At 44.6% G+C, this 19,797-nt stretch overlaps 2 protein-coding genes across 9 annotated transcripts in view; one reads left to right on the top strand and one right to left on the bottom strand.

The window, feature by feature from the left end:
* cep43 (centrosomal protein 43) overlaps positions 1-5,300 on the bottom strand; it is a 22,640-nt gene extending 17,340 nt beyond the window's left edge. For 3 of the 7 annotated variants that reach the window (XM_084377771.1, XM_084377772.1, XM_084377768.1), the window contains exons 1-4: positions 5,135-5,296; positions 2,644-2,697; positions 2,506-2,560; positions 1,256-1,344 (exon numbers count right to left, since the gene is read on the bottom strand). In XM_084377771.1, the coding sequence (XP_084233897.1) occupies positions 1,256-1,344; positions 2,506-2,560; positions 2,644-2,697; positions 5,135-5,218 (282 nt within the window). In that variant the 5' untranslated portion in view covers positions 5,219-5,296. Of the gene's footprint in view, positions 1-1,255; positions 1,345-2,505; positions 2,561-2,643; positions 2,698-5,134 lie in introns of all 7 variants that reach the window. The other 4 variants (XM_084377769.1, XM_084377770.1, XR_014624489.1 and 1 more) reach the window with 3 other exon arrangements.
* A 1,291-nt stretch (positions 5,301-6,591) lies between these two features.
* mboat2b (membrane bound O-acyltransferase domain containing 2b) lies at positions 6,592-17,908 on the top strand. 2 transcript variants are annotated; one of them, XM_084377133.1, is made up of 14 exons: positions 6,592-7,207; positions 11,318-11,463; positions 11,596-11,673; positions 12,572-12,667; positions 12,752-12,807; positions 12,884-12,938; positions 13,049-13,220; positions 13,706-13,898; positions 14,119-14,222; positions 14,390-14,454; positions 14,913-15,045; positions 15,419-15,570; positions 16,170-16,357; positions 16,472-17,908. In XM_084377133.1, the coding sequence occupies exons 1-13, from the start codon at positions 7,118-7,120 to the stop codon at positions 16,339-16,341; spliced, it is 1,512 nt and encodes a 503-aa protein (XP_084233259.1). In that variant the 5' UTR covers positions 6,592-7,117; the 3' UTR covers positions 16,342-16,357; positions 16,472-17,908. The 2 variants fall into 2 exon arrangements, with proteins under 2 accessions (XP_084233259.1, XP_084233258.1); XM_084377132.1 differs by having other exon boundaries at positions 6,593-7,207; positions 16,170-17,908.
* Positions 17,909-19,797: the final 1,889 nt, after the last annotated feature.

Here is a 19,797-nt window from a genome sequence, read left to right as displayed (position 1 = left end):
GTCCATTCCTTGTGTTCTTTAGCCCAAACAAGTCTCTTCTGCTTGTTGCCTGTCCTTAGCAGTGGTTTCCTAGCAGCTATTCTACCATGAAGGCCTGATTCACACAGTCTCCTCTTAACAGTTGTTCTAGAGATGTGTCTGCTGCTAGAACTCTGTGTGGCATTGACCTGGTCTCTAATCTGAGCTGCTGTTAACCTGCGATTTCTGAGGCTGGTGACTCGGATGAACTTATCCTCCGCAGCAGAGGTGACTCCTGGTCTTCCTTTCCTGGGGCGGTTCTCATGTGAGCCAGTTTCTTTGGAACGCTTGATGGTTTTTGCGACTGCACTTGGGGACACTTTCAAAGTTTTCCCAATTTTTCGGACTGACTGACCTTCATTTCTTAAAGTAATGATGGCCACTCGTTTTTCTTTACTTAGCTGCTTTTTTCTTGCCATAATACAAATTCTAACAGTCTATTCAGTAGGACTATCAGCTGTGTATCCACCTGACTTCTGCACAACACAACTGATGGTCCCAACCCCATTTATAAGGCAAGAAATCCCACTTATTAAACCTGACAGGGCACACCTGTGAAGTGAAAACCATTTCAGGTGACTACCTCTTGAAGCTCATCAAGAGAATGCAGAGTGTGTGCAAAGCAGTAATCAGAGCAAAAGGTGGCTACTTTGAAGAAACTAGAATATAAGGCGTATTTTCAGTTGTTTTACACTTTTTTGTTAAGTACATATTTCCACATGTGTTAATTCATAGTTTTGATGCCTTCAGTGTGAATCTACAATGTCAATAGTCATGAAAAGAAAGGAAACTCATTGAATGAGAAGGTGTGTCCAAACTTTTGGTCTGTACTGTATATATATATATATATATATATATATATACAATATATGCATGTGGCCCGGAGCAAAGATCTGGTTCAAGAGTGGCACTGGCTCCAAACCACCACCTGAACCACCTCAGAGGTATCTGAGGCCCGGTGTTGGTCTGCACCCGGTGGCTCTGTGCTGAACCTGTATATATGTATGTATGTGTATATATATATATGTGTATATATATACATATATATGCAACTGTAACAGAGTCCATGTGAAGATGTTCACAGTCTGAATCGTCTGCCGACTGAATGAACACACAGGAAACATGTTTGTGGCAGAAACAGGAAACAGGATGCAGATTATGAGATTATGACGGTGTGATGTCACCCTGACAGCCACAGACCACAGAGAGCCACAACGACATAGCAGCTCCGACTCACCCAGTTGATCTCCGGCTGGAACACGGCCAGGGTGAAGTCCAGGTGAAACACCTGCAGGAAGTCCACCATCAGACTGGCCACCAGCCGGCCTGAGGGACGCACAACCACATTATATCAGTATGGTGCCATCAGACTTTATGTGCTTCACACAACCCTCCTCACATCAGCCGATCAATAACAGGAGGTGAGGAAACAGATACAACACATCCATAAATACATAAAGTTCAGATCAAATACACAAACACCATGATGACTCCTCCACATCACTCTGCTGACTGTGATGTGTGTTTGTTGAGTGTGATGTATTTTACAGGCTGCGGTGGATCATCAGCTCAAACTTTAAACTGACTTTACAAACAACATAAAGAAATAAATTAATCTGCTGACTAAGCTGCTGAGGATCACATGATCACAGTCTGAGGAAAATCACATGACCGTTTTAACTCTGAGGTTTAATGTATTTTGTTGTTTTTTACAGCTGCTGTGACTCCAAACAGGAATAATAAAGCACAACATGATCAATAAAAGTAAAGTGAGTCGAAGGTTTAGGACCTTCAGCCGTGACTTATTTGTCGATATGCGTCTTGTTGAACGTCTCTTTGTGTCTCACGGCTGCAGGCTGGACAGGTTCTCAGCAGATATCAGTATCAGCTGAAGTTCAGTGTTGGTCGATCCCTCCTGAAGGGATTTTATTTGTGGCCATGAAGCTTCAGTGTTGCTCACTCTGCAGGTGTTAGCTCCTCAAACACAACTACAACTAAACCATATCTATATTATTAATATATAAGTTTCACTGTGCAGCTGCTGTCCACAGAATAATAAAGTCTCCTCTCAGAGGGTGAGAACAGTAACAGTCCTGACCCTCCACAGATACAAAACCACAACATTATAACTGGCGGTGAAGAGACATCGGTTCACTGCAGCCGCATCCTTCTCTATTTTTATCATTCACAGTTCCTGAAAGAGAAGTGAAGATTTGTGTGTGCAGCTGTTTGTTCTGCAGGACGAGCGTCTGACTCTTTAACAAACTGGAGAGAAGAAGCAGGTCCAGTTCTTCAGGTTCCCTTTAATCCTGCTGCTGTGAAGCACCACAGCTCCACCCGGTGGAGACAGATACGAGTGAGCAACAGCTCAATCGTTCACACTCAAATCATGACTCATGTCCAGATATCTGTCACAATAATCTCTGTATGATGTTTTTAATATCCTTCAGTCTGACTCTGAAGTAGGAAGGAGATTAATGACCTCACCGTCTTTAGTGTTGAGACACTTCTTCAGGTTTTCATTGATCAGAGGAGTTTTGTTCTGAGGACGAGAACAAAGTTAACGTGAGTGTCAGTGAAACAACGGCTGATCAGGATGTGAAGTTAGTTCATGTTGACAGTCACCTCCAGTTTGTCCTGCTCCTCCATCGCCAGGAACACTGCAGCCCTCATCTCTGCCTGCCGGAGGAAACACACAGAGCAGCTGACTGTGATGATCACACATCACATTACATCATCATGACACCATCACACCACATCATCACACATCACACCTCATCACACATCATCACACCATATGACATCACATCATCACATCATCACATCACATCATCACCACACCATATCACATCATCACATCACATCATCACACATCACATCATCACATCACACATCATCACATCACATCATCATCACACCATATCACATCATCACATCACATCATCACATCACATCATCACATCATCATCACACCATATCACATCATCACATCACATCATCACATCATCACATCACATCATCATCACACCATATCACATCATCACATCACATCATCACATCACATCATCACACATCACATCATCACATCATCATCACACCATATCACATCATCACATCACATCATCACACATCACATCACATCATCACATCACATCATCACATCATCACACATCATCACATCACATCATCACTCATCACATCATCACACTTCACATCATCACACATCATCACACCACATCATCACACATCACTCATCACATCATCACATCATCACACTTCACATCATCACATCATCACATCATCACACCATATCACATCACAACATCACATCACACATCACATCATCACACCACATCATCACATCACATCACATCACACATCACATCATCACACCACATCATCACACATCATATCACATCACCACACATCACATCATATCACATCATCACACATCACATCATCACACATCACACAATCACATCATCACACATCACATCATATCACATCATCACACATCATCACATCATCACACATCACATCATCACACATCACATCATCACACATCACATCATATCACATCATCACATCATCACACATCACATCATCACACATCACATCATCACACATCACACAATCACATCATCACACATCACATCATATCACATCATCACACATCATCACACATCATCACATCATCACACATCACATCATATCACATCATCACACATCACATCATCACACATCATCACACCACATCATCACACATCACATCATCACACATCATCACATCATCACATCATCACATCACACATCACATCATATCACATCATCACACATCACATCTCACATCATCACACATCACATCATCACACATCACACAATCACATCATCACACATCACATCATATCACATCATCACATCACATCATCACATCATCACATCATATCACATCATCACATCACATCATATCACATCATCACATCACATCATCACACATCACATCATATCACATCATCACACACCATATCAAACCTCTCTTGATCATCATTCTTTAATAAACACACTGTTCACATGTTTGTTTATGTGAAGTGATCAGATCTGTACATTCAGACACAGCTTGGAAACATGTTCAATTCATTTTATCACATAGAGAATTATTATGTTTCATTCAGACGCTCAGAAAAGTGTTTAGAGTCTTTTAATATTTAAAAATTAGCAGCAGGATCAGATTCGTCTTTTTCTTCAGTCAAATATAATAAAACATGAGAACCAGTGGAAGAATCAGTCAAATGGTCCATTTCAGAAGAATATATAATATATTATGGGAATATCATTAGTGATGTATTCATCTAATCATCAGTTTAATGTTGCAGCTGGTGAATGTGGAGCTCATTTCATTTGAATCTGTAATAAAACATCATCGTTTATATCTTATGTTTATACATTTGTATCAAGTCTGTAGAGCTGAGGTGCACAATCTTCTTATTGGGTCTTGGCGATAAGTAAAACGTGGATGCATCTTTATTGGCGCATTAAACATGCAGACATGGCCTCACATATCCAGTCTCACACTGAAGTGCGCACAACAGGCTGCACGCTGCTCTGTTTCCGAACGTAATGACGTCACACCGTCAACACATAACAGAACAATAGTACTGTAGTACAGTTAACAAACTATTTACTAATGTAGTTTATTGAGAATGTGTGTTTATTTGTTCGTTTGTTCTTAATTATTATTATTATTATTTCGAATTAAAATCTACTGAACTCAAAGTAAAGTACAAGTAACTCAAAGTTATACTTGAGTAAATGTATTCAGTTACTTTCCATCTACAATGTTAGCCGGGATAGCTCAGCTAGCTAACACTCGCGGCTATATTAGCCTTCTAGCTAACAGTTAGCGTCTCCAGATCTCCGTTTAAAAACCAGTAACGGCCGCAAAGTTACAATAAAACTAGTAACGAACACCGGTAACGTGGATGTTGGTGTTACATCGTAACTTCACCTCCTGATGTTTACTTTCAGCAGTTTCGCTCATGTTAGCCTAGCCTAGCTTCCCAGCCGGCGGCGGCTCAGTTAAAGTGATTATAATCAATATTAAAGTCAAAGTTCGGACCTTGAGCTTGTTGAGGACTCCGTTGTTCTCCAGGTTCTGGATCAGAAGGTCCCTCAGCTCCGTGTCGTCCTCTGTAGCCGACATGTTTAGCTGAAGCTAACAGACGCTAACTCTGCTGTCAGGACAACAAACCAAAACAAACCACACGGAAGTGTCGCTGCTTCTTCTTCTACGGTTTAATGTGAGCACAAACAGCTGAGCGGCGGGCTGACGGCCGCCCCCTGTGGACAGAGTCTGAACTGTAGTCTCCATGTTAACATTAACGAGGAGCTGCTCATCGTTCATCTTTAAATATACTTTATATTTGTATAAATCATTTCCTGACTAAATCTATGATCTATGTCATCTGGCATGAGAAAACAGGAAGTCTGATATTTGAATCCAAATAAACATTAATGTCATGTTTGTTTCTACATGTGGATAAAAAAAAATAAAATCTAATCACATGTGAATGTTTGTAATTCACGTTTGTTACACATGTGGGAATTTTCATTACTATATGAGAGACGATCACATGTGATCATGTTTCCACATGTGATATTATGACTTTATTCACATGTGGTCAATTTCACATGTGATTTTTTCGGCAGGAAATAAGACAAGAAGAAGAGGAAAAGGAGCAGAGGGGTAGGAGGAGGAGGAGGAGGTGATGGAGGATAAAGGAGGAGATGGAGGATAAAGGAGGAGATGGAGGATAAAAGAGGAGGAGATGGAGGATAAAGGAGGAGGTGGAGGATAAATGAGGAGATGGAGGATAAAGGTGGAGGAGACGGAGGATAAAGGAGGAGGAGATGGAGGATAAAGGAGGAGGAGATGGAGGATAAAGGAGGAGGAGATGGAGGATAAAAGAGGAGGAGATGGAGGATAAAGGAGGAGATGGAGGATAAAAGAGGAGGTGATGGAGGATAAAGGAGGAGATGAAGGATAAAGGAGGAGATGGAGGATAAAGGAGGAGATGAAGGATAAAAGAGGAGGTGATGGAGGATAAAGGAGGAGATGAAGGATAAAGGAGGAGATGGAGGATAAAGGAGGAGGAGACGGAGGATAAAGGAGGAGGAGATGGAGGATAAAGGAGGAGATGGAGGATAAAAGAGGAGGAGATGGAGGATAAAGGAGGAGGAGATGGAGGATAAAGGAGGAGGAGATGGAGGATAAAAGAGGAGGAGATGGAGGATAAAGGAGGAGATGGAGGATAAAAGAGGAGGTGATGGAGGATAAAGGAGGAGATGAAGGATAAAGGAGGAGATGGAGGATAAAGGAGGAGGAGACGGAGGATAAAGGAGGAGGAGATGGAGGATAAAGGAGGAGATGGAGGATAAAAGAGGAGGAGATGGAGGATAAAGGAGGAGATGGAGGATAAAAGAGGAGGTGATGGAGGATAAAGGAGGAGATGAAGGATAAAGGAGGAGATGGAGGATAAAGGTGGAGGAGATGGAGGATAAAGGTGGAGGAGATGGAGGATAAAAGAGGAGGAGACAGAGGATAAAGGAGGAGGAGACGGAGGATAAAGGAGGAGATGGAGGATAAAGGTGGAGGAGATGGAGGATAAAGGAGGAGGAGACGGAGGATAAAGGAGGAGATGGAGGATAAAGGAGGAGGAAACGGAGGATAAAGGAGGAGGAGACGGAGGATAAAGGAGGAGATGGAGGATAAAGGAGGAGGAGACGGAGGATAAAGGAGGAGATGGAGGATAAAGGAGGAAGGACTCAAAGAGATGGATGTGGAGGGGAGAAGAGAGAGGGGGCATCAGAGGGAGGAGGGGGGAGACAGACTGAGGAGGAGGAGGAACAGGAAGAAGAGGAGGAAGGAGCATCAGCAGCAGGACACACAGAGACACACACGGACACACACACACGCACACACACAGACACACACAGGCAGACAGACGGACGGACTGTCGGCGGATCACGGAGCCTCCGCCGCCGCCTCTGAGCTGCTGCAGCCGGACACAGAAGCAGCAGACCCGGCCGCAGACACGGAGCCATGGCCGCTGAAGACAGCCGATCCACGGCCTGCACCGGCTCCAGCCTCCTGCAGCCGGTCAGCGAGATCACCAACCTGCCGCTGGACCAGGTAAGAAGCACCGGGACACGAGCCGGAGCTCCGGGGCGGAGACCGGCTGCTGCCCGCCACACACACCGCGCTAAATGCGACACGCTCGGCTCGAGAGGGCAACAAACCCCCGGCCGTGTGATGAATAGAGAGAGCGGGGCAGACAGGCGGTGCAGCGGGCGGAGGTCCAACATGATGGAGGCCGCGAATCAGACACACAACAGACCGAGACAGCAGCCACATACACCGGGAGGGAGGTGGAGGAGCACCATCCCTGTGTGTGTGTGTGTGTGTGTGTGTGTGTGTGTGTGTTTAATATGAAACAGTCAGCCTGTTGACAGAATCACTGTGTTACAGATGAACAGCAGTTGCATCAATCAATACAGATCAATACATCAATACAGATCAATACATCCGCTCACAGCACAGGAGAGCAACTGCAGTCCTACTCAAGTACTCAAGTACACGTTTAAAGTACTTGTAACCTGAGGATTTATATTATCTAATACTTTTACTACATGAAGCTGAGAGTAGGCTACTACAGTACTTTTACTACATGAAGCTGACAGTACTGCAGTACTTTTACTACATGAAGCTGAGAGTACTACAGTAATTTTACTACATGAAGCTGACAGTACTGCAGTACTTTTACTACATGAAGCTGAGAGTACTACAGTACTTTTACTACATGAAGCTGAGAGTACTACAGTACTTTTACTACATGAAGCTGACAGTACTGCAGTACTTTTACTACATGAAGCTGACAGTACTACAGTATTTTTACAACATGAAGCTGACAGTACTGCAGTACTTTAACTACATGAAGCTGACAGTACTACAGTACTTTTACTACATGAAGCTGACAGTACTACAGTACTTTTACTACATGAAGCTGAGAGTACTACAGTACTTTTACTACATGAAGCTGAGAGTACTGCAGCACTTTTACTACATGAAGCTGAGAGTACTGCAGTACTTTTACTACATGAAGCTGAGAGTACTGCAGTACTTTTACTACATGAAGCTGACAGTACTGCAGTACTTTTGCTACATGAAGCTGACAGTACTACAGTATTTTTACAACATGAAGCTGACAGTACTGCAGTACTTTAACTACATGAAGCTGACAGTACTACAGTACTTTTACTACATGAAGCTGACTGTACTGCAGTACTTTTACTACATGAAGCTGACAGTACTGCAGTACTTTTACTACATGAAGCTGAGAGTACTGCAGTACTTTTACTACATGAAGCTGACAGTACTGCAGTACTTTTACTACATGAAGCTGACAGTACTGCAGTACTTTTACTACATGAAGCTGACAGTACTGCAGTACTTTTACTACATGAAGCTGTGGCTATTGGTTCCAGGGCGGCATTCCGAACGTTCACTTTCATGTTTCGGAATGCCAGCCCTTAATTATTTCTGAAAAAAGCTCTGCCTTCGGAAATGTTCGGAATGGCGGTCCTTCGGAATGGCGGTCCTTCGGAATGGCGGTCTTTCGGAATGGCGGTCGCCCCCCGTGGCTATTGTAGTTTTACAGCAAGGTCCACATGCTTACATGCTAAAAGGCTAACATGCAATTAAGGCTAACAGGATAACAGGCCTGCAAGCGGTCCAACAAGGTACACATGCTAACCTGCTAACAGGCTAACATGCAGTACAGTATTGCTGTAGTACTGTAGTATGACAGTACTACAGTACTACAGTACAGTACTACAGTATTTCACAGGATTGTCACAGAAACATTGTGTCTGAGTTCCTGTAAAAACACGTTACTGTGATTTTCATATATATAACTGTAGAAAATTACAGTGTACTGCTGTGAATTTACTGTAAAATTAAAATAATAGTTTTGTTATTTGTGTTTCACAGTTAGTAGTATTCAGTTTGAGTCTGAATATGCTAAGCTAACTGATGCTATTCACTCATTTAGTCAAATGTTGTTAGCTTAACTTGCGTTATTGTTCAATCTGACGCCTGTTTGAATTAAGTGAAACTCAACTCAGTCAACACTGATGTTAGCATGAGGTTAGCTTAGCACGAGGCTAAGAACAGTTGACTGCTGGTTGTAAACAGTGTGTTTACTGTGTGAACTGAATCAAATATTTCCCCAAAGTTCAGTTTGTTTTCTGCCATTATTGATCCTCCATACTTGTTCCTGTAGGTTCTTTCAAAATAAAACCAGTGTAGTGTGTTTCTAAGAAGATGGGCCTGAGTCTGGTCTGTTTGTCTGATGTTTCCTCCTCCATCATTAGCCACAGCTTCTAATGACCTTGTCTGTTATGTAAAGAAGGCTGTTGATGCTCCGGGTGTTTCCTCTGTGGAGCCGAGCGTCCGACTGTAATCGCTCAGTTTACACAGCGTTCATTATTAATGAGCGACACATCAACAAGCGTCGCCTGTTTCTCTCTACAGCTGGATCAGATGTTCCTCTGCTAACGCTGTGTTGTCACTGAACCACGACACACTGTTTGCAGAGGCCCAGACAACACCCAGCCGTTCACTGAAAACCAGTTCAACCATTTGAACCTGAGCCAGGTCCGACTGACACCTTCTGCCTGACAGGACAAACTGAGGGCTGAGAGTCTGAGAAAAGCAGATCAGAAGCTACAAACAGGAATTGTTGGATATTTGTTATTAAACATGACTTTAATATTGAATTATTTGTCTAAATAGCAGTGATGGAATGTAACTGAGTACATTTACTCAAGTACTGTACTGAAGTACAATCTGAGGTACTTGTACTTGACTTGAGTATTTCCATTTTCTGCAACGTTATACTTCTACTCCACCATCATCTCCTTTCTCTCCTCATCACTTTTAAACAGTCAAGACGATTCATCAGAACTGAACTGTAGGTGGATGATAAGTAACGTTGTAGACTCATCACCCAGTTCTCTCTTCAGACAGCTTCACAACCATTCACACCTGGGCTCACCTGGTTGGGTCAACGACCCACAAGTGGCCCTAACGACTCTGAAACTCAGAGCTCACATTCGTCCTTAACGACTCTGTGAGGACACTCCCACACTCTGTAAGGACACTCCCACACTCTGTAAGGACACTCCCATACTATGTAAGGACACTCCCACACTATGTAAGGACACTCCCACACTCTGTAAAAACACTCCCACACTTTGTGAGGACACTCCCACACTATGTAAGGACACTCCCACACTATGTAAGGACACTCCCACACTCTGTAAGAACACTCCCACACTTTGTGAGGACACTCCCACACTCTGTAAGGACACTCCCACACTATGTAAGGACACTCCCACACTATGTAAGGACACTCCCACACTCTGTAAGAACACTCCCACACTTTGTGAGGACACTCCCATACTCTGTAAGGACACTCCCACACGTTGTGAGGACACTCCCACACTCTGTAAGGACACTCCCATACTCTGTAAGGACACGCCCACACTTTGTGAGGACACACTCCCAGTTAGTCAGAAGTGAAGAAGCCTCTTGGATGAGAGCTGAAACACGTCCAGTTGACTATGATACAGAACTTAGAAACACACAGGAAATGTGTCAGTAAACCAAAACTAGGAGCCAAACAAGGCTAAATGATGGATATTAACATCTTAATTATTAAAGATAAAGTCAGGGTGATAAACTCGTGTCCGTCCTCTGAGACAGCAATGGTAGGTGAGTTCTTCTACAGACATATAAAGTGTTGGTACATGTCCTCAACATGTTTAATGATAAAGACTCAGAGGTGAGAGGACAGCGAGTCCTCCTGAGGACACGAGAATAATTGAGTGTGATAAGAAGAAGACGTTTGTCCTCCGTGTTACAATTAACAGCTCGGCTCGTCATCCATCTCTGTCCTGTAGTTCACTGAGTCAGCACAGAGTGGAGGTCGTCTCCTCTTCTTCATCTGCTGCTCCACCGCTGATCACCACAGAAGAAGAAGAAGCATGAGTGCTGCTGACGATGTGTATCGTGATGTGAAGCTGCAGAGTGAAGCTGAGCTGCAGCAGTCATCAGTCTGCTTGACGGCAGCTCGTCGCTCAGACTCTATAAATATCAGCTGCTCTTCTTTTAGCAGCAGAGACGTCAGCGATGACGACAGGGTTCAGTCACCTGCGGCAGGTAACTCCTCTGTGTCTGCAGGTGAACTTCGTGGTGTGTCAGCTCTGCGCTCTGCTGTCGGCCTTCTGGTTTCGTCTCTTCCTTCATCCCAGCAGAACCAGTCCCTTCATCAGACACGTGGTGGCCACGCTGCTGGGACTCTACTTCGCCCTCTTCTGCTTCGGCTGGTGAGAAAGTCCTCAACAGCAGTACTCGAGTACTTTACTCGACTACTTTACTCGACTACTTTACTCAAGTGAAAGTACAGATATGGTGTTTAAATATTACTGTGTTACAAGTGAATGTCTTTTATTTTGTAGGTACGCCCTTCACTTCCTGGTTCAGAGTGGACTCACCTACGGCATCATGATCCTGACAGGAGTCGAACACATGCACAAGTAAGAGGAGGAGGAGGAGAGGAGGAAGAGACGAGATGAGGAGGAGGAAGAGAGGAGGAGGGGAAGGAGGAGGAGGAGGAGGAGGAGGAGGAGAGGAGGAGAAAAAGGAGGAGGAGGAGAGGAGAAAGAGGAGGAGGAGGAGCAGGAGGAGGAGGAAGAGAGGAGGAGGAGGAGAAAGAGGAGGAGAGGAGATCGAGGAGGAGGAGGAGGAGGAGAGGAGAAAGGAGGAGTTGAGAAAGAGAATGAGAGGAGAAAGAGGAGGAGGAGGAAGAGGAGGAGAGAGAGGAGGAGAGGAGGAGGAGGAGGAAGAGAGGAGGAGGAGAAAGAGGAGGAGAGGAGAAAGAGGAGGAGGTGGAGGAGGAGGAGAGAGAGGAGGAGAAGGAGGAGGAGGAGAGGAGGAGGAGGAGGAGGAGGAGGAGAGGAGGAAGAGACGAGATGAGGAGGAGGAAGAGAGGAGGAGGGGAAGGAGGAGGAGGAGGAGGAGAGGAGGAGAAAAAGGAGGAGGAGGAGAGGAGGAAGAGGAGGAGGACGAGAGGAGAAAGAGGAGGAGGAGGAGCAGGAGGAGGAGGAAGAGAGGAGGAGAAAGAGGAGGAGAGGAGATCGAGGAGGAGAGGAGGAGGAGGAGAAAGAGAGGAGGAGGAGAAAGAGGAGGAGAGGAGAAAGAGGAGGAGGTGGAGGAGGAGGAGGAGGAAGAGGAGAAGGAGGAGGAGGAGAGGAGGAGGAGGTGCTGTAACTCTGGTTATCAGTGACTCTCACAGTGGTTGTAATGCTCCCTGCAGCCTGTAGGTGTCACTAACAGCATGTAGCTCAGATCAGTCGTGTCAGAAGCTGAATACATAAGTAAATAAATAAATAAATAAATAAATAAATAAATAAATAAATGTACCTGTGTTTTCAGGTACTGCCTCCTGGTGGCGCTCAGCTATCTGAGTCTGTGTCAGATCACTCGGGTCTACGTCTTCGACTACGGCATGTACTCTGCTGACTTCACAGGGTGAGTCTGTGTTCACTGACCTCAGGTCAGTCTGATCTCCACCTGTCTGTAGCTCCACCCTCACTGCTCTGACTGTGTCTGCAGCCCCATGATGGTGATCACACAGAAGATCACCAGCCTGGCCTTTGAGATCCACGACGGTAAACATTCAGCTCGTTACATCAGGTTGACTCGTTGGATGTTTGCAGTTTGTTTCAGTTGTGTGTCTGTCGGCAGGGATGGCCCGGAAAGAGGAGCAGCTGACTCCAGGACAGAAGATCCTCGCCATCAGGTCCGTCTGAGTGTGACTTTAGATGTTTTATTAAATGTCTCTGCACAGGACTGCACACACAACTCTGTGTGTGTGTGTGTGTGTGTGTGTGTGTGTGTGTGTGTGTTCAGGAGGATGCCCAGTCTGCTGGAGTACTTCAGCTACAACTGTAACTTCATGGGGATCCTGGCCGGACCCACCAGCTCCTACAACGACTACATCGCCTTCATCGAGGGAGACCCCCGTCGCCATAGAGACCAGGAGGCCGACAGGAAGCTGAGACAGAGCGAGCCTTCGCCAAATGTACGACTCGTGACCACAGTCACTGATGATGATCATCAGGTTCTGATCATCCAGACCTGTTGTCAGAGCTTTTTAAAGGGGCAGTACGTAAGATTTCAGCTGAGAAGACCTGAACGCATCATTAGAGTGTGAAGACACACTGAAGTTAGCATGCTAACCAGCTAGCCCCGGCCCACTGCCGGTCCAAACATCCACATTCCCCCAGTGCTCCAAGCGCTGGTTCTGGACCATTAGCTTCATGGCTAACTGAGCTAACTAGCTAACAGCAGCCACATATAGCAGCAGTTAGTGGTTACACTACCCATATGAATGAGACAGGCAGCCAGTTCTTACATATGTGACCTTTACAGCTCTGTGCAGCTCTGTTGATGCAGTGATGTAGACAAGATGTCCGCTCAGAGACGAGGACAACATGTCCTCCTTCAGGAGAGACGTCTGCTGTCAGTGTGGAGGAAACTTAACTAAATCTACTTCTGTCTCCTCAGACCGAGGTGGTCCGGAAAGTGGCCACCTCCTTCTTCTGCCTCCTGGTGTTTCTGTCGGTGTGTAAAGTTTTCCCCGTGGAACGAAACATCGACGATGACTTCATCGCCAACGTGCCCGTCTACGCTCAGGTGGTCTACCTGTACCTGTCCATGCTGACCACCAGACCCAAGTACTACTTCGTGTGGACGCTCGGTGGGTGTTTAAAACATGAAGCTGCTTTCTTCTTCACGTTTCTCTCTCCTGCTGCTGCTTCAGTCTCTGTTTCATGTTTCCTCACTATCAGTCCAAGAGTAACTTAACACCTCCTGACATCGTGTCTGTGTGGACCCGTGCTGGTTTAACTGCTGCAGTGTCTATAAAGCTCAACACAAACTCTGTCTCACACGTCTCCTTCTCACCTCTTCAACCTCAGCTGATGCCATCAACAACGCCGCCGGCTTCGGCTTCAACGGCTACGACGAGGACGGCTCTCCTCGCTGGGACCTCATCTCCAACCTGAGGATCCTCAACATCGAGGTCAGGACTGTTACACACCACAGGAAATGATCTGGAGTGAACTGCACTGTTAGCTGTTAGCGCAGGAGCTCATGAAGTAGCTGTTAGCTGTTAGCTCATACTTAGTTTATTTGTCTGAACATGGTCCTGATCAACAGTCTCATGTTCCTGTGTTCTGTGTTGATCAGTTAGCCACCAGCTTCAAGGTTTTCCTCGACAACTGGAACATTCAGACGGCCCACTGGCTCAAAAGGTCAGAACACATTCACTGGTTCTCATGTTAGGGCTCACTGCTCATCTCCAGATGGACCAAACTGTATCACTGTTCTGATCCAAATAAGAATCAGTTGTATCACCAGCAGGGGACTCAGATCAATCATTCAACTTCACAGGTCTTTAAAATGACAGTTTGGTTTGTGAATTATTAAGATACATTTTTATTTGGTCGGCTGCCTGTGAAGGTGGTCACAGGTAGACTGCTGCCACCTGCTGGTGGATCTCTGACAGGACAGACTCAGATTACAGTCACCACACACACACACACGCACACACACACACACACACTTCACGTTATTATCTGATGTTCAGCTGATTAAAAAACAACAAAGCTTCACAAACATAAGATGTAAAAATGTGAATGAAGTGTAAAAGCTGCTGTTTGGTTTTCCTTTGCGTCTGTCTGACCTCTGATCTCTGACCTCTGGTCCACAGAGTGTGTTACGAGCGATGTCCGTACCACCCGACAGCAGCCACCTTCATCCTGTCGGCCATGTGGCACGGAGCTTATCCAGGATACTACCTCACCTTTCTCACCGGCATCGTCATGACACTGGCTGCTAGAGCGGTGAGCTGTCCTCGCAAACTGCTAGCTGTTAGCTTTGGAGCCCATTAACTAACTGTTAGCTGTTGGCTAATGATCCACTACTAACTGCTAGATGATGGATGAGCCCACTGAGGCGTTAGCATTTGAGTGATGCTTGATGCTAACACTTGATGAGGTTTAACAGGCCTCATGCTAAGAGGTTAGCATACACTGTGTTTAGGGATCATGGGCAAACTCCTTTCAGATCCTATGTTAGTTAAAGCTAAGTCCACGCTAACATTTTAGCAAGCACTTTATTAGCATCAAAAACATTTTAAATTATAATTGTGTCTGTGCTAACAGTTTAGCACCATACTGAGTGTGGCTACATCATGTTGCCGCTCTGTCCTTTCAGGTCAGACACAACGTTCGGCCACATTTCCTGCAGTCACCCACCCACAAACTGGTCTATGATGTCATCACGTGGGCGGCCACTCAGATCGCCATCTGCTACACAGTGGTGCCTTTTGTCCTGCTGTCTGTGGGTCCATCCCTCAAGTTCTACAGGTCAGTACGTCACGTTTAAGTCAGGTTAACTCTGTCTCTTTGTCAGGTTTAAGTCAGGTTAACTCTGTCTCTTTGTCAGGTTTAACTTTGTCTCTTTGTCAGGTTTAAGTCAGGTTTAACTCTGTCTCTTTGTCAGGTTTAACTTTGTCTCTTTGACAGGTTTAAGTCAGGTTTAACTCTGTCTCTTTGTCGGGTTTAACTCTGTCTCTGTCAGGTTTAACTTTGTCTCTTTGACAGGTTTAACTTTGTCTCTGTCAGGTTTAAGTCAGGTTTAACTTTGTCTCTGTCAGGTTTAAGTCAGGTTTACTCTGTCTCTTTGTCAGGTTTAACTTTGTCTCTTTGACAGGTTTAACTTTGTCTCTGTCAGGTTTAAGTCAGGTTTAACTTTGTCTCTGTGAGGTTTAAGTCAGGTTTAACTCTGTCTCTTTGTCAGGTTTAACTCTGTCTCTGTCAGGTTTAACTTTGTCTCTTTGACAGGTTTAACTTTGTCTCTGTCAGGTTTAAGTCAGGTTTAAGTCTGTGTTAACTAAATTAAGTGAAATTAACTTGTGTTATTAGACTCGTCCTCACCTGTGTTCGTCCTCACCTGTGCTCTGCAGGTCCTGGTACTTCGGCCTCCACATCGGCTGCATTTTGCTGGCCGTGGCGTTGCCGGTCAAACCGAGACATCTCCGCCTCAAAGACCAGCAGAAGAACCTGCTCCAGGAGAAAGTCCAGCACCACCTGGAGGACACAGACAGCAACTGCAGCCAGAAGGAGAAGGACACATGAGACAGAGAACAATCATGTACCACATTTAATTTCCATTAACTTGTATAGAAGAGAGGACGAGGAGGTGAAGCGTGTCAGACAGACGTCCTCCTGCCACCAAGTTAAAATACTGTTTTATTTGGATTCACAGGACGACAGCAGGTCCTGACCGTCAGAGGCCCGATCACACAAAACTTTGTGTTCACATGAAGAACGACTCAAAGTTCAGTAATTAACAGGAGGAACATTTTCTGGGTCGGATGAATGAGCAGTGATAGAGGATATAAATACAAATATACTGTAAGTTCATGTGGAGCAGCTGCCTGAGCTGTGAAGTACTGACCCGACAGGAACCTGCTGATGGACGACAGGATGGACGACAGGATGAACAGGGAGACACTGAACGGATGATTAGACCAGTCCATGATTAAATGACAGCATGTCAAAGAAAAGTCCAGTATATGAGAAGACAGACAGAGTGGACGACTACATGAGCTGTGAGTGAGTGAGCAGCGCATTAATCCACCAACAGAGACGCAGGTTCAGATGATGTTCCTCCTGCAGCCGGCCGGTCGTCATGTCTTCATCTATAACCGTCTGCATCATGTATTCATAGAGATGAGTTTGGAGAAAGTGCCAATGATTCTTACACTCAGTCGCCTTAGTTGTTTTGTTGTTTGAGGAGCGGTGTCGAGCAGTGAGGGTCAGTGTCGCTCTGGATGTGTTTACATTTGTAGATGTCAGTTTTTGTCAGATTGTTATTTATGTCATTTATGTAACTCCAGACTCTCGTGTGATGTTTGTTGTGAGATGTTCACAGATTCAGCCTGAAGACGACAAACGTCACAAAACTTTAAGAAATGAACTCAAACTCTGAACTGATACTGGACCGACTATCACATCCCAGCTGAACCCAATGACCTCACCTGCTCGTTTATGTTTCGTTTAGAAGCTAACAGGTTAGCTGACCTCGTTAAAGGTAGGCCCAGCAGCGGAGATAATCAGCTCAGAGTAGCCTAAGGCTGCGTTCAGACTGCCAGCCAAAATCTGATTTTTAGCCCATCCAGATTGGAACCGGATGGCTCTTTTGAAGTCTGAACAGTCACAAATCACATGAAATCCGATTTTTGCAAACCAGATCGAAACCACCTCCGGGAGGTAGTTTAAAATCTCGTTTGGACGGATGCGTCTCAGTCTGAACAGCTCCAAACACTCAGATCGGTTTTGACTGTCCGCCTGCGCTCCGGCGTCGTTGCTTCAGCAACCTGTCAGATCGGTTGATAAATGTGGCCCAGTCTGAACAGAGCCAAATCCGATTTGGACACTTGCTAAAAACAGTGTGGACAGTCAGCCCTAAAAATCTGATTTGAGAAGAAATCTGATTTGAATCAGATTCGCCTGCAGTCTGAACACGGCCAAAGTGTCTGTGTAGCCTCTAAGATTGGGTTAGGTTCATTAAAAGCTCACTTCAAATGTTTTCTACCTGTTGTTTGTTCAGCTAACGCTTTATTCTGGAAGCTAAAGAAGTTTGGTTCAGGTTAACTAACACTAACTCAGCGGTTAAGTCAAGTTGGCTTGTAAGCTTTGTTCAGCTAACGCTTTATTCTGGAAGCTAAAGAAGTTTGGTTCAGGTTAACTAACACTAACTCAGCGGTTAAGTCAAGTTGGCTTGTAAGCTTGGTAAAAAGTTATTTAATACGTGAGTTTAACTGACAAACAGTAAAGAGCAGGTTAGCTAACAGCACCAAAACAGTTTGGTTTAGTTTAGCTAATGGGCCATTTAGCATGTAGCCCAGAGCAGTCTTCTTCAGAGTAGCTAACCCAATTGGTTCTGGTTAGCATATTATTCAGTTTACCTGTAAATCGGTCAGTTTGGGTCAGCTAACACTGTGATTTAGAAACCAAAGCAGTTCGGTCAAGTCAGCAGACTTCTTGTAAAAGCTAAATCAAGTTAGTAAAAGTCTGTTAGCAGAGCGAACGATGTAGCAGGAGAGCTAACAGCGCCGTGGATCAGCTGATGGTTCAGTTCTGCAGCTCAGCACTTTGACTTCTTTCTCTCTAAAACTTGTTTCCAGATCAGATTTGAGGTTTTTGTGAAAACAATGAAATAATTCTGCAGCAGCTCCTCGATCACTTTGACACATTGCATCCTGTCATGTTCTGCAGGGGTTGTCTCCTGAACCTGACGGTGTTGATCCAAACTCTGCAGGGGTCTTGTTTCTTCCCTGCTGACGTCTGAGTTCAGACAGAACCACAGAAATAAAAGTGTTTGGATTCAGCTTCACGTTCTACAACAACAGAGATCAGTGAGAACATTGAGTCTTCTGTGTTTTCCTGTTTCCACATCTGTAATTTTAGCGTTGTGTTTATTTCTTGAACTGTTCTGTGACCCAGTTGAGGATGTGACGATGCTGATGGTTCTGGCAGTTATTGATATGATACACAACAGTTAATGTTCTCACAGTGAACCAGCCACCAGGGCCCGTCTGTAGGTTTGATATGGACGATATGTTTGTTTTTTGTAAATGATGTGATTAAAACTTGGATTTTTTTGACACTTGACATTAAGTGTGAGTTGATCATGTTTAATATTGTGACGCTCAGTTTACTGGTGGAGTTTCATTCAGGCGTCTGTAGTCATGAGCTCTGTGAGGAGGAGAGCCACCGAACCTTGTCCCCCAGCTGGACCTTGTGGACGAGGCAAGTATCTGAGACGTGGTGGGAATGGAGGAGTTGATGTTAGGAATAATAACCCTCCTGGATATAATACAGGCTTCAGACACAGAACAGGTGAGACAGGTGAGCAGCGGAGCAGGAAGATAAGACGTGTCCTGCTACACTCTGCACTTTAAACCCTAATAAACTGATACTGGACCAGGTGGTTCCTCCTCCAACACTCTGCAGATAATAAACGGACTCTGTAATGTTAGCAAGATGTTTCTGACACTGAACCACATCATTCAAACCAGTCAGGAGGGAACAGATAATAAACAGCCACATCTAAATTTAGATTTAATAACATTTTTTAAATTGAGTAACTGCTGTAATTTTGTAAAACCTGCAGTAAATATAATCATAAAAATGTTTATGGACGTTATCCAGGAACAGCTGCTGTGAGCGGCTTATATATATTATATATTATATTATTATACGAGTGTGAAACACATCGAGTTCAGTCGAGAGAACGACTGCCTGCAGACCTCTGCTGAATAGAAACACCACACACACACACACATATATGTACATAGGCTATATACTATGTATATATATATATAGCAAATATACATACTATACATACATATATAAGGTATGTATATGTATGTATATGTACCATATATCTACATAGATACGTGTGTGTGTATTTCATTGTGTGTCTGATGAATGTAAAGATAACTAACAGTCATCATGATCAGCTCATTGATCTGCGCTGAAGATGAAACGTTCATCGTGTGTCGTCATTAATTCTTCTCTTTGAAG

The sequence above is a fragment of the Pagrus pagrus genome (genome assembly GCF_965226575.1).
Source record: "Pagrus pagrus genome assembly, chromosome: 16".
Taxonomy (NCBI): domain Eukaryota; kingdom Metazoa; phylum Chordata; class Actinopteri; order Spariformes; family Sparidae; genus Pagrus; species Pagrus pagrus.
The sequence above is the reverse complement of the archived record's forward strand: the minus strand, read 5'-3'. Positions and strand labels throughout refer to the sequence as shown.

Excerpts from the sequence above, each read along its gene's own strand:
- mboat2b (XM_084377133.1), top strand. The coding sequence starts at position 7,118 with ATGGCCGCTGAAGACAGCCGATCCACGGCCTGCACCGGCTCCAGCCTC. Across the intron at positions 13,899-14,118 it reads CTACTTCGTGTGGACGCTCG|CTGATGCCATCAACAACGCC; the intron begins GTGGGTGTTTAA and ends CTTCAACCTCAG. Across the intron at positions 14,455-14,912 it reads ACGGCCCACTGGCTCAAAAG|AGTGTGTTACGAGCGATGTC; the intron begins GTCAGAACACAT and ends TCTGGTCCACAG.